We start from the raw sequence: 15,562 nt of genomic DNA on the forward strand, positions 1-15,562 counted from the left end.
TAGAAGGCAAATCATTTCGATGATTACTTCCTATACTTGAGGAACAGTTGTTTATACGAGTATGAACTAGTGGGAACCCTTGGTGGGGTCACTTCAAACTGGAATAAGACACTAAAATGAAAGGACAATGGTTTCCATCATATAATTACAGCATTATGTGGGCCACTGAAGTGCAGTTGTGTTGTGCATAAATACACAGCATGTCACGTTGTTGCAAGAGACCTGGTGTCCACTGCCTGAGAAACATGATTAATTGGTCCAAATGAAAAGAATTCATCAGGTAAAGTGCCAAGACTCAGATTAAGCAACTTATATATGACACAATATATCCTCCTGCTGTTCCTCAAGCAATTGAGAATTGGAGAAAACACCAGCAATAAACATGTAAATGAGATTGCTAATTGTTTTGTCGGACAGTGTCAACCTGACCTGAAATTTGACTCATTACTCACTTAAGTAATTACACATCATGACCCCTTCATCTTGATTGAAAGTGACATCCATTAACCTATCAAGTCCACTTATGTGTAATATAATGCATCTATTACATGGTGATAACCGTCCTCTGATCTCTGGTCTGCCTCTTATGAGTGGCAAAGTGCTCAAGACAGAAGTCTTTTGATTCCTCTTCTTTTTTAGATCTAATATCATTACACAGAAATGAACTCAGAACATTTCAATCATTTTCAATTCCACAATTCAACGTCTATTTGAGGACTACATCATTAAATTGAATGCTCCACTATAATAAAATGAAAGAAATTCCATCATCATTTTTGCCTAATCAAATAAAGCATCCGTATTTTGATCAGTAGAGTGAAGGGTTTCGAACAGAGGGCTTCCTTTCCCTCTCCTCCTGTCGATCTTTCTGTGCTGACAATTTTCTTCCCTGTCACGTCCTCCGCAGAAGCACCGGGAGGAAGATAATTGATCAATCAGGCTAATTGAACAGTCTGGACAGTTAGCCCACCATAGCAGATGTGCCAATTTGCATTCATTAAGACAGAGATGAGTCTTAATCACTGTACTGGCTTTGATTGACAACATAAACACCTCCTGTCACAAATCCTGGATACACTCGCTCTTTTATAAAAAAAGAAAATACAGTCGTTTCTATATGTCAGAGGCCTTTATTTCATGATCCACTGCCAATGCGGTTACTATAAGCAGGCTTTGTGGTGAAAGAGTGGAATGATTCAAATGGAAAGTAGTGGAGTAAAGAGAGAAAAGCAGACCCAATAGACCTGACATTATGAAATGGTCAGGATTTACATATCTTATTGGATTATTATTCTGAATAGTGAGTGCCATTCATAATAATAGGTGATCATTGAAAGTAACAATACTGATAAATCTATGAAGATGATGCAAGTAATATTTACGCTAATTTTCTTTCACTGAATGAGCTCTTTATCTATAGAACACTCAACAATGAGGAACATTGTTCTATTTCCAAAACCACATTTAACAAATACGGCCTCTCTAATGTCAGAGATAAACGTGAATTTGCGTATGACTGTTCTAGCTTTGTTTACTCCAGAAGTTGGGCATGGGAAAAGACAAAAAAAAGAAGAAGCAAAATGTCAACTTTTTATATCCATTGTAGTCCAGCTCTTTACATGCCCAGGCATGGTATTTGAGTAAAACTGCAGCTCCAAATTTGAGTAAAGCCATTATTCCCATCATGGACTAATGGGGATCCTAATAAATACCAATGGACTAAAGTGTAGTCTACCACTTGTGTTTAAACTATTACAGCTTTATAATCCCATTCAATTATATCCACATCCCCTATTTTATGACATGACTTTAAATGTGTTTAGTCCATGTCAATTTCATTTAAATGCAAACTTGATTAATCCAAGCATAGCTGCAAACAGTAATTGTGTTGAAATGTTTTAAAGAAAAGCACAGATGGACGCCAAATCGTTCCTGTGAAGTTGATATCTGATTTTAAGGATTCTCAGCTAGACAGTGAGCTGTCTGTACTCAGAATAACGGTAGGTTATAAAACAGCTAAAGGAAGATTTCATTATCCCCGTTGGGAAGGAAGAGGAGAAGGGATGATTTGATTATTTTAATTACCTACAGCAGCATTTTCATTCATGGTACAAATGAAATTCAATAAGAGAAGCAACAACAGCTACTGTACTGTAGGACTATTGCCACAGCACCCAACACGAACAGCAATGGTCTAATTATACAGGGTAGTCTGACATACAGTATGCAAGCTGGAGTCGATCTGTTTCTTTATCGCAGTGATCTTGCTCAAGTTGACCTGCATTTGATGTATCCTCTGTACATCAGTCAGATAAAAGGTTTGATGTATCCTCTGTACATCAGTCAGATAAAAGGTTTGATATATCCTCTATACATCAGTCAGATAAAAGGTTCACAGGTTGCCCACTGCAAATTGTTTGTAAAGAAAGTAAAATTAGCTAAATTGTTTTCTCAGCACAGCACAGCACAGCACAAATGTTAACTCAGCACAGGAAAACGACATTGCAACAAATGAAGTTTGCTCTGGCAAGATATTTGCTATAAAGCCCTTACAGACCCAGACAAGCTTGACCTAACCTCTGAGGAAAGGAACCGGTGAATCAATCTATCCAGCATAGCTACTCAGTAAATAAAAGGCTGCTCTGTATGCCGGGGCTTTAAAAGGCGAGACGCAGGTGGGATCAGATTGAAGCGGGGACACTTCTAATCAAACGGAGAAGTGGACGTGATCCACAAAGGGAGATTTCATGCAATAGTTCAGTTGTCGCCCGGAGTGTTGCTGGAGTTCAGACCACACACACCCACACATACATATTAAGATGGCGCCGAAGAGGATGGCAGACGTTTTACATGCCCATAACCAATTGTGCTATTTTGTTCATTTTTTTGAGTTGTTGTAACTTGTTTTTTAAACTTATTTTGTACATAATGTTGCTGCTACCGTCTCTTGTGACCGAAAAAACTTCTGGACATCAGAACTGGGATTACTCACCACAAACTGGAAGAAGGTTTTTCCTTTAACGAGTCCGACGAGAAAGATATACTGCTCTCCCGGGAACAGGCCCAGATCCCCATCATTTGCGAGAAGAAAAGACAGAGGAAAAGATGACGCATTTTGGGAATCCGCGAGTAAATTCCCATTGTCATCTATTCTACTTGCTAACATGCAATCATTGGAAAATAAAATGTATGACCTACGATTACGATTATCCTACCAACGGGACATTAAGAACTGAAATATGTTTCACCGAGTCGTGGCAGAACGACGACACGGATAATATAGAGCTGGAGGGATTTTCATTGGTTGCCATGAAGTGCTTTGAAAGGCTGGCTCACATGGCTCACATCAACAGCATCCTCCCAGATACCCTAGACCCATTTCAATTTACATACTGCACAAACAGATCCACAGATAAGGCAATCTCATTCGCACTCCACACTGCCCTTTCCCACCTGGACAAAAAGAACACCTACGTGAGAATGCTGTTCATTGACTACAGCCCAGCGTTCAACACCATAGTGCCCAGGAAGCTCATCACTAAGCTAAGGACCCTGGGACTAAACACCTCCCTCTGCAACTGGATCCTGGACCTCCTGACGGGTCGCCCACAGGTGGTAAGGGTAGGCAACAACACATCCGCCACGCTGATCCTCAACACTGGGGCCCCTCAGCGGTGTGTACTTAGTCACCCTCCTGTTCTCCTTGTTCACCCATGACTGCGTGGCCACACATGGCTCAAACACCATCATTCAATTTCCAGACGACACAACAGTGATAGGCCTAATCACCGACAACGATGAGACAGCCTGTAGGGAGGAGGTCAGAGAACTGGCAGTGTGGTGCCAGGACAACAACCTCTCCCTCAATGTGAGCAAGACAAAGGAGCTGATCGTGGACTACAGAAAAAGGCGGGCCGAACCGGACCCCATTAACATCACGAGGGCTGTAGTGGAGCGGGTCGAGAGTTTCAAGTTCCTTGGTGTCCACCAACGATCTACCATGGTCCAAACACACCAAGACAGTCGTGAATAGGGCACGACAAAACCTTTTCCCCCTCAGGAGACTGAAAAGATTTGGCATGGTCTCGAGATGCTCAAAAAGTTCTACAGCTGCACCATTGAGAGCATCCTGACCAGTTGCATCACCGCCTGATATGGCAACTGCTCGGCATCTGACCGTAAGGCCCTACAGAGGGTAGTGTGTATGGCCCAGTACATCACTGGGGCCAAGCTTCCTGCTATCCAGTGTCAGAGGTGTCAGAGGCAAGACTCCAGTCAACCAAGTCATAGACTGTTTTCTCTACGACCGCACGGCAAGCGGTACCGGAGCGTCAAGTCTAGGACCAAAAGGCTTCTTAACAGTTTCTACCCCAAGCCATAAGACTGCTGAACAATTTATCAAATCGCCAGCAGACTATCACATTGACCCCTCCCTCCATTTGTTTTGTACACTGCTGCTTCTTGCTGTTTATTATCTATGCATAGTCACTTCACCCCTACCTACATGTAAACATTACGTCTAACCTGCACCCCCACACACTGACTCGGTACCGGTACCCCCTGTATATAGCCTCGGTATTGTGTTACTTTTTATTATTTTTTATTTTTACTTTAGTTTATTTAGTAAATATTTTCTTAACTCTACTTGAACTGCACTGTTGGTTAAGGGCATGGTAAGTTCTACACTTGTATTCGGCTCATGTGACAAATCAATTTTGATTTGATTGACGCACGCATACACGCATGCACAGACACACATTCATGCTCAAGCACAGCTCTCTGAGCCTGCTGTTCTGGTATCTACAGCAGAGCCAAGTATAAGACAAAGTCCATAGCTCTCCACTGGGCTATCAAACTGTGCCCCAGGCATACATCCATCTGTGAGAAACATGGCAAATGATCTCCCACACTGCAAGGCCCAGCCTTTATCTATAGATGGTACTACTGAGCAGGAATGTGACCTTTGATTTGGCTTCGCACATGGAATTGGACCATATGCTGCCCAATGAAAACTCAGAAAGGATTTGCTTGGTCTCTCAAGCGAGGCAGATGAGCAAATAACTGTTTGTGTGGCAATTATCAGTTTAATGCAATTTATACATTTAGATAAGTGTCAGGGTAAGTGTCTCCATGTGAGACACATCAACACAGAGAGAGAGAGGGAGAGAGGGAGAGAGAGAGAGAGAGAGAGAGAGAGAGAGAGAGAGAGAGATGGCTCATTAGAAGTACAGTCCTCCTATATCCCAATGACACTGACTACACCAATAGGAAAGCAGCAGCCAGCCAATCAGGTAGACATTCATATCATGTCTTTTCAAAACAGTAGTCCGTGTTCTAATGATAAAGAGCATGCTTAAAAGTGCAGACATCTATCGGCAATCTCTGTGCTCTGCGAGAATAAAAGGACATCCCTTTGTCTTTTATTGAAGAGGCCGTCTGGCTTTCTCTATAAGAACACTCCACAACAAGATGCAGCCAACAGCCTGGGCTATATCAGATAAGCCCACAGCAGACACTGAGCTCAGTGAATGACACACGGCTCTGACGTTTGCTCTTGTACCGCAGCACTTTTTGGACCAGTGAATGGTGGCTTGTGTGGAAATGTTCAAAAGTGGAGCCTGGACAAGCCTGGTTACTTCTGCTCTGCTTCTTCACTTCTGAACCTTGGCCACATAGCCAGCAGGGCTAGAGGGATTTGCACATATCTGCACAGATGCTGGCCGAGTGAGCAGGGACAACGCTGCATTGTTCTCGTCTTTCGTTCATGCAGCAGGGCAGTATCCTTGCAGATGGCTAGAGGGGCTACGTGGGAAATGGACAGATCCCCACCAGCATGTACTACACTTGAGTTAGTGATGGACCATTGGCAGTGCTCCCTAGAGATGACACTGTGTGCCGTACTGAGTACAGTACATGCCAATTACAAGATACAGCTGACACGTACATCAACAATATACAATACTGTAGCAATAGACACATACACTACCATACTGTAGAATCTCTATGGGTATCTCTACAAAAAGGAAACATGGAACAAATAGCAAACAATGAATCCTCTTCCATCTACGAGAATCAGTTGTTGTACTTGATAAGTACAAGGACTCTCAAGTCACAACAGAAAACAAACATGGTATCACTGTTACATAAGGGTGGAGTGTGTCCATCTATTTGAATGCAGGTGAGACCCATCTCAGCTCAGAGAGAGAGAGCATAGGACCCCTGATAGAGGGCTGAGACTGCTGGATGCCAGAGCACTGTTTTGCAGCTCTGCCAAGCAGGTAATTCAATAGCAGCAGTAACATGAACAAAATATACCTGGCACAGCTGACTCCTTTTATGCAATTTTACAAATTTCTTTAAGTGAATTTTTTTTTTTTTTAAATGTGGGATTCTTGGAATTGGTGTATTCATCATGCTCTTTCAACTCATGAAGTCTCTCTGTTGGACAGATTAATAATAAGGTATGTTTGAGTGAAGTCTGCCAGTGAAAACACAAGTGTATTACGATGCCGCTAGCAGTGCAGAAACCAGGGAAATGTCTGTCCTGTTTAATGAAAACACCTCAGTCAAAACTTGAAACACAAGACCAAGTCTGTGCCTACTTTAAATATTGGCTTGCAAAACAAATAAAGCACTTTTATTGTTATTATCATGAATTTTAAACTGGGCCTGAATGTGTTTGTTTTTCATTTAGTCAAAAGTGAAGACACTAGCTTCAGAAAACAGATTCTGAATAGGTTGAAAAACAAAGTGCGTCAGTGGGAGGGATTTGGATCCCGATGGATCCACAATCTCCCCCATTTTCTTTGCAGTGATACTCTTGGCCGACAAATTTGATAGGCTGGCATAACAAGCGGCTTCTTCTTCTTCTGTGAGTGTTTGGGCATGTAGAGGGACACTAGCTGCCAGGGAGACCAAGTGCTGCTGGAATTCTCTCCAACACTCTCAGAGCCAATAGGAATCTCGAAAGTATGTTCATTACATAATGCTATGTAATTAAACCTAACATCTGAGTGAAGTATAGGCTTTTTGTCTTAAACAGTGGTATAATGATTATGGGACTCATCCATGCAGGTATAGACAGTATAGTATCTGGAGGAAACAGAGTTTCCATGCTGTTTGGACAGCTACTGAGTGCAGGCCTGTGCAGCGGTAGATTTGTCTTGTCGGTTGCTGGACTGAACTGAAGCTCAACTTATCATAGGCTGCAGATGTCCCCTGCCCTATCTGACTGGTAGCTAGAAGGAAACTGTTACAAGCCCTTCAGTCTTCAAAGCCCAAACATTGTATTTTTTCCTGCATATGCATATGCATGGTTTCCTGCCCTGATACAGTGAAAATGTAAAAGCAACTCACCTCGACAATGTCGGAGTTGGTTCTGCTCTCGTGGGGCTCGTTGTACTCAGTGTATTTGAGCAGGACCTTGTCCATATCTGTGCTCGCATACTGAAAGAGTTTGTTTGAGCTGTTGAATATGATCAGGGCTATCTCACAGTCACATAGAACACTGAGCTCATAGGCCTTCTTCATTAGCCCAAACTTCCTCTTCGTGAAGGTAACCTGAGGAGACAGTGACCATCATCATCAGTTACACACAGAACAAAATCAGATTTAAAAAAATACTATTCAAATTCAGAAATTATGCACAGATACATCCACACATATTTAGTATGCATGTATAAAAGAGGGTGATTAAACAGAATTGGAAATGATGTTGAGCAGCAGCCTGGGGGTGTTCTTACTGGTTGGATAGGGGTCAGGCTGCTGCAGCACAGTTTCAGAACTAATAATAAGACACTTTCCTAACTCCATCTCTCATAATACAGAAGTCATAAGTGTATCCCTTTAGGACAACTACAGTGAGGATATGAGGCTGGTGTGATTGGTTAGCAGGCCAGAGGTCAGGCAGTGTAAAGTCATGTAGCGGTTAGGTAAGCTGAATCAGGGCGTTGGGAACAGGGATCCATACATTACATTAGCTCCTGACTCCATGTACGGTACGGACAGCGGTCCCTCCCTGCCCCTGCATCACTCTGCCTGTAACACGAGCCCACAGACGGGACTGTAGGTCATGCATCACTCCAGGGGTACTGAAACCTAACCCTCTCTGCAGACTTTCTGTCCTGCATCTCTTCAGCTCTGTATCTGTGGTTGCCTGCATCCAATACACACGTCATTATGTAGCACTACTTTATTGCCTATGCAGTAATGTATGCTAGGACCCTGTTTCATTGTAGAACCTCATCCAGACAAACAGGGAAACAAGGGATGCAGATGTTTTTGCATTGGTGTATTTTACAGGCAGTGTACTTTGAGACTGTACAAGCGGTTCTGTAATGTTGTTTATGTGAAACACCTCCTCAATAGCATTTATGCAAGCTTATCATCCTCACAGTGTGCGTCATGTAAAATGCATCCAGTTACAGTACAGTGAGAGCTATTCTATGGATATGCCAGTGAAAGCTGCGCTTCAGGCCAAAGCAGAGTGAATGTGTCTGTATTCACTTCCACCAATTTCACTGACCTACTAAGAGGAGCTAGGCAGATGAGCTAGCTTTGTTCAACTTTAATTGGTCACAGCTTGTGCCTACCCTCATTTAAAATGGCATAATGCAACATAATCCTATGAGTCTTATAGCTTCTCTGTCTCAACTGAGCCAGTGGGGTCACTTCAACTGTGAAAAATGAATTTCAAATGTTCCACACTACAGGTAATTACACAGGTCCATTATAACTCTAGCAGACACACAGGCCCTTTCCACATGTCAGGTTTGGACAACACCAGAATAACATGTCCTTTAAATGCATGAGTTGCAAGTCTTAGAACATGTTAAGTTAATGACCTTTGACATATGGATATATATGAGTCCTGCTGGAGAGCAGTCTCTCTATCCATTGCTTTAGTGCATGTCATAGTGTTTATTTGTGCTGTGGAGGCAATATGCTCCACGAGGGCAGACAAGGGTATGTGCCATCTCTGTATCCTTGGTCCACAGAGGACCAGTCCCCACTCTGTTCTCATCAGACCTGACTATAACTATGTGTAGTACAGTAGGCTACAGTAGCTCCTGGAGCAGGTTAATGGGCAGGCGTATGACAAGCCAAACCACCTGACATTGACCTCCCTTGACTCACTCTCCTCCTCAGAGCTGCTTGCTTGTTTACTTGTTTGTTTGTTTGTTTAACCGTCTGGAAAGCACTGACTGTCATGTGGGGAAATAATTAACAAATTGACAACGTTTTCGCAGATGAGTGTGTCTGCTAAGCTAAGCCATGGAGGGAGGGAGACATCACCTTTCAGCAGGAAGCAGGCAGCTAACCCTGGGTGAGTGAACTGAACTGGTGGGCTGGGACTTTGTTCCACCTGGCTGGGCTAGCCATCAGTGTGCTGAGTGGAGTAGCAGGGCCACAGCGCTGCGCTGACCCAGGCTCCTGCTTCATTTCACCCAGAGACCTGGATCAGCCCGCATCGCCCCCGCAGAGCCAGCTGCTCTTAAAGAGGAGTGTTCCCTATTCTAGTATAGAATATGTCTAAATGGTTTCTGTACTGTATTCTCTTATCAGAGAAAAAATACCATGTCAAACATGCCCACATACTGTGCTTCATACTAATGTACAATGAGCAGCATTTTGATCATCGACTAATATCTTAGATGCAGCGAGAACAAGCTGCTTGTGTCATGATTGTCAGTAGCCTACACCGCAGAGTTAAGACCTTGCTAAGGCGTGGGCCTTTGGGTTGACACCCCTCTCAGTGGAAAACCACAAGCACCTTTGAGTTCACGTGGGCTAGTCTATAGGTAGTGTTTTCCTATGGCTCGCAAAGAAACCCACACACACAGACACCATTCTATGGGTTCCTCAAGAATTACGGTGGTGTAATGATTATGTTCAGTTAATGTACTGTCTAATTCATGCAAATCACGGTGACAGAAAAAGTGGTATCCACTGTAAATCATGTGAAACAAACTTCTTTTGAGTACCAAGTTACTAGTGTGTTACTATTACTCTCTACCAAACATTCAACTGCAAATATGGAAACAAGAAAATGACTAAACTATTCTAAACTCTAAACTTAAAATGCATCTATTTCTCCATCTTTTTGCAGCCTTGATAAGGTTATTATAATAACCCACACAATGCCTACCAGACAGACATAAATTATATTAGGATTTTTCACCTGATGATGAGCCTGGCTAAAAACCTTGACCTTTTCAGATTCTCTCTCATTGCTAGTGACGAGCTAGGGGTGCTAATTCTGCTCTCATAGAAAACTTTCTCCAACTACTTTTCCTTCATGACTCCACCACTCATCCTATGAAGTGTACGTCTCAGGCATTGCTGTTCCAAAATTCTCTGTTGACAACTGTAATCAGCAATGAAATGTGGGAAGACGAACGAAGAGGAAAAGTGATGTGACATCAATAGAGTGTCTAGCTTGGTCAAATGGTCATATACAGAACCAGTAAAACGTTTGGACACACCTACTCATTCAAGGGTTTTTCTTTATTATTGTCTACATTGTAGAATAATAGTGAAGACATCAAAACTATGAAATAACACATGTGGAATCATGTAGTAACCAAAAAAGTGTTAAACAAATAAAAATATGTTATATTTGAGAATCTTCAAAGTAGCCCCCCCCAAAAAAATAGCCTCGATGACAGTTTTGCACACTCTTGGCATTAATTCAACCAGCTTCATGAGGTAGTCAGCTGGAAGACATTTCAATTAACAGATGTGCCTTGTTAAAAACGTCTTAGGGCTGAAATCCCGTTAACGGGATTGATATGACAACAGCCAGTGAAAGTGCAGAGCGCCAAATTCAAACAACAGAAATTTCATAATTAAAATTCCTCAAACATACATGTATCTTATACCATTTTAAAATGTAATCTTGCTGTTAATCCCACCAAAGTGTCTGATTTCAAATAGGCTTTACAGTGAAAGCACCACAAACGATTATGTTAGATCACCGCCAAGTCATAGAAAAATTCTGCCATTTTTCCAGCCAAAGAAGAGTCACAAAAAGCACAAATAGAGATAAAATGAATCACTAACCTTTGATGATCTTTATCAGATGACACTCATAGGACTTCATGTTACACAATAAATGTATGTTTTGTTCGATAAAGTGCATATTTATATTTAAAAAATCTCAGTATACATTGGCACGTTATGTTCACTAGTTCCAAAAACATCCGGTGATATTGCCACATCATTTTACAGAACTACTCATTATAAAATATGGCCGCTGTCTTCCCATCTGTCAGATTTTAAAAAAGCTTTACGGAAAAAGGAAATCATGCAATAATCTGAGAATGTCGCTCAGAAAACAAATATAGATATCCGCCATGTTGGAGTCAACAGAAATCAGAAATAACATTATAAATATTCACTTACCTTTGATGATCTTCATCAGAATGCACTCCCAGGAATCCCAGTTCCACATTAAATGTTTGATTTGTTCGATAATGTCCATCATTTATGTCCAAAGGGCTACCTTTGTTAGCACATTTGGTAAACAAATCCAAAGTCATGAAGCGCGTTCCCTATTTGCAGACGAAATGTCAAAAAGCTCTGTTACTGTCTGTAGAAACATGTCAAACGATGTATGGAATCAATCTTTAGGATGTTTAACATAAAACTTAAATAACATTCCAACCGGAGAATTCCTTTGTCTTCAGAAAAGCAAAGGAGCGCGAGCTACCTCTTATGTGAAATGCGCGTGACCAGTGCGTGACTGCTGGCAGACCTCTGACTCATTCCATTCTCTCCCCTTCCACAGTAGAATCCTAAAACAGTTTCTAAAGACGTTTGACATCTAGTGGAAGCCTTAGGAAGTGCAACATAACCAATATCCCACTGTGTATTCAATAGCGGCTGGGTTGAAAATCTACCAAACTCAGATTTCCCACTTCCTGTTTGGATTTCTTCTCAGGTTCTGTTATATTCACAGACATCATTCAAACAGTTTTAGAATCTTCAGATTGTTTTCTATCCAATACTAATAATAATATGCATATATTGGCAACTTGGACTGAGGAGCAGGCAGTTTACTCTGGGCACCTTTTCATCCAAGCTACTCAATACTGCCCCTGCAGCCTTAAGAAGTTAAAGTATTATTTGTGGAATTTCTTTCCTTCTTAATGCATTTGAGCCAATCAGTTGTAGGGGTGGTATACAGAAGATAGCCCTATTTGGTAAAAAAAACAAGTCCATATTATGACAAGTACAGCTCAAATAAACAAAAAGAAATGACAGTCCATTATTACTTTAAGACATGATGGTCAGTAAATACGGAAGAATTTCAATGATAAAACTGTCTCTCATGTGTAATGAACACGATGGGAAACAGAGAGCTGGTTTCAAACGCAGGGGGCGCAGCAGGTGTTTATTGTAAAGGACCACAGGAAGAGGCAGGTAGATGGGTCCAGGGGAAGGCAGAAGGTCATACACAGGGGTCCAAAAAAGGCATCAGTACAGGCAGGGAAAAGGCTAGTAATGTCGTCTGGGAGATCAGGCAATAGGTTGATAACAGGAAATCTGATAGGCTAAAGTACAGGCAGGGAATAGGCAAAAGGCGTCGTTCATGAAGCAGGGAAAAACTTTATATACAGAAGGATGAAATTACAGGAAAAACAGAGCTCTAAATAGAAGTTTGTCACAAAACAAAAAATATGTCAATGATGGAGTGCAAAGAACTGAACTAAATAGTGTGTGATAATGACATACAGGTGTGTAAACAGGTGATCAGAATGCAGGTGATTGGGATCTGGAGCATGAGCTGCGTTCAGGGGATCTACGTGTTTGAGAGTGTGAGTTGGAAGCAGACATTACATCATGAGGACCGCCACAGAAAAGGAAGACGCAGAGTTACCTCTGCTGTAGAGGATAAGTTCATTAGAGTTACCAGCCTCAGAAATTGTAGCCCAAATAAATGCTTCACAGAGTTCAAGTAACAGACACATCTCAACATCAACTGTTCAGAGGAGACTGTGTGAATCAGACCTTCATGGTTAAATTGCTGCAAATAAACCACTACTAAAAGACACCAATAAGAAGAAGATACTTGCTTGGGCCAAGAAACATGAGCAATGGACATTAGACCAGTGGAAATTAGTTCTTTGTTCTAACGAGTCCAAATTAGAGATTTTTGGTTCCAAGCTCCGTGTCTTTGTGAGATGCAGAATAGGTGAACGGATGATCCCGCATGTGTGGTTCCACCCGTGAAGCATGGAGTATGAGGTGTGATGGTGTGGAGGTGTTTTGCTGGTGACACTGTCTGTGGTTTTTTTAAATTCAAGGCACACTTAACCAGCATTGCTACCACAGCATTCTGCAGCGATTACGCCGTCTCATCTGGCTCGTGCTTAGTGGGACTGTCATTTGTTTTTCAACAGGATAATGACCCAACACACCTCCAGCCTGTGTAAGGGCAATTTGACCAAGAAGGATAGTGATGGAGTGCTGCATCAGATGACCTGGCCTCCACAATCACACGACCTCAACCCAATTGAGATGGTTTGGAATGAGTTGGACCGCAGGGTGATGGAAAAGCAGCCAACAAGTGCTCGGCAAATGTGGGAACTTCAAGACTGTTGGAAAAGCATTCCAGTCGACGCTGGTTGAGAGAATGCCAAGAGTGTGCAAAGCTCTCATCAAGGCAAAGGGTGGCTACTTCGAAGAATCTCAAATCTCAAATCTATTTTGATTTGTTTAACCCTTTTTTTACTTTTGATATCTTAAGTATTATTCTAAAATGTAGAAAATAATAAAAATAAAGAACACCCCTTGAATGAGAAGGTGTGTCCAAACTTTTGACTGCTACTGTATATGACCTACTGTACTGAAAAGAATGTGTTGCCAGAGATCAAACTGAGTGCATGGCCGTCTTGCTCTGCCATGAAAGGATCATGTAGACTAGGGATGGGCAACTTTGATGGAGGTGGAGCCACAATAAATCTGATTTCATCATGAGGGTCCGCAGTTGCTCACAGGTCTGTGTCCATACCCACACATTCATTCAACTGATTTGTGCAATCAATCTATTTGTGCAGTGAAACTACTTAACTCTCTTAACAATGCATTATACCAGTAGCCAGGGCCGGCCCTAGCTTTCTGAGGGCCTAATCAAGATTTTGATGGGGGTCCCCCCACCTCGCAGGCAAAACATTTACTGGCCCCTGTCTTAACAATGGAGGGAATCATTTAAATTTAAAAGTTAATTTCCTGCAATTCTACACATTGTGCCTTGACTTATGACATGTTAAAGGTAGACTCAGCGACATGACGTAGACAAAGAAAGTAAACAGCATAGTTGGTGTTGATGCACAACCAAATTTCGAAATTGTACTTTGCGTATTCTACTATTCTAACTCTCAACAGTAATCTATCACTGTCCATCTGTGCGCCCTGGCACCAGCTGAGAGAGTGACCCGGGCCCCCTGGCTGTGCAGAACTAGAGTACAGTACGAGGCACAGAGCCTTCCTTTATGTCCTGTCTGGCTGGATCAGCTCTGACGAGGGAGACGGACATCCACAAGTCCCCCATTCCAATGGATCACCGTAGCACCCAGAGGTCTGGCCAGCCAGCTGCGCTTGACCTTGAAACTCAACTGTAAGATTCTTCCCATTAAACTCCATGGAATGAGCCCACCGCTCAAGCTCTTCTGCTAGGTCTACATTGATAGTGTATGTATAGAGTTTAGTTGAACAATTTCACTATTCAACTCGGCTGAGCCGGTGAGAGGACTGCAGCTAGAAAAATAATGTAATTATTGTTCAGTATTGGACGGCATTTGAATCATTACAGTCATTACAGTTTTTCTGCTCCTGATAGGTACATTGTCTCTGCTTTCTAACCTCTTGCTAATACTTAAATATGTGAAAACAAAACATAATAGTCTCTGTTTCACATACAGCTGCTACCCTCTCATTTGTAAGGCAGTTTAAAGATTCTACTTTTCAAACATGCGTCATAGGCAGTGCACTCCATCTAGCCTCCCCCGTTTTCCCTGTTGTCTCTCTCTACATTCTCTATCAACACGGATTTTACCTGTTCAAAAAAGAACGGCGTTGGCCTGAGAGCTTTCAGAGTTTCAGAGCGGGGAGACTAAGGGATGAAAAATAGTGATGTGCTCCGATGCTTCCCCGGTGAGAGAGGGAGAGACGGGGAGAGAGAGCGAGAGAGAGAGAGAAGGAGAGAGCAGCACTGTGCCCATGAGCATGTGACATGCCAAAGCCAACTCCAAAGTGAGCCACAGCAAGGGCAGGCAACCCTCCACCCAGCAGGAAAATCATCAAACTTTTAATGACTTGGGCAATTACCCCCGGTGAGCCTGCTTAATGGCATCCAGAGGACGTCGTTAGACATGAGGAGCTAGCTACGCAGAGCTCTCTAGGCCAGCCACAGCCAGCCCCTCTCCACTCCACTACTAAACAAGGCCACTCTGTACCTTTCACTGGGAGTGAGACCCCACACATGCTGCTAAAAAGTCCTTCTCGACTATTCCATGGGCTTTCACATTGTTATTTTGTACTATTCATGAGGCAAGGACCG

General features: G+C 42.4%; 1 protein-coding gene across 4 annotated transcripts in view; it reads right to left on the minus strand.

The window, feature by feature from the left end:
• The window catches only part of LOC135524402 (myocyte-specific enhancer factor 2A-like), a 117,652-nt gene that overhangs the window by 49,996 nt on the left and 52,094 nt on the right, over positions 1–15,562 (minus strand). For all 4 annotated transcript variants that reach the window (XM_064951907.1, XM_064951905.1, XM_064951906.1 and 1 more), the window contains exon 4: positions 7,357–7,560. In XM_064951907.1, the coding sequence (XP_064807979.1) occupies positions 7,357–7,560 (204 nt within the window). The remainder of the gene's footprint in view (positions 1–7,356; positions 7,561–15,562) is intronic.

The sequence above is a fragment of the Oncorhynchus masou genome, chromosome 31, assembly GCF_036934945.1.
Source record: "Oncorhynchus masou masou isolate Uvic2021 chromosome 31, UVic_Omas_1.1, whole genome shotgun sequence".
In the NCBI taxonomy this organism is placed as follows: domain Eukaryota; kingdom Metazoa; phylum Chordata; class Actinopteri; order Salmoniformes; family Salmonidae; genus Oncorhynchus; species Oncorhynchus masou.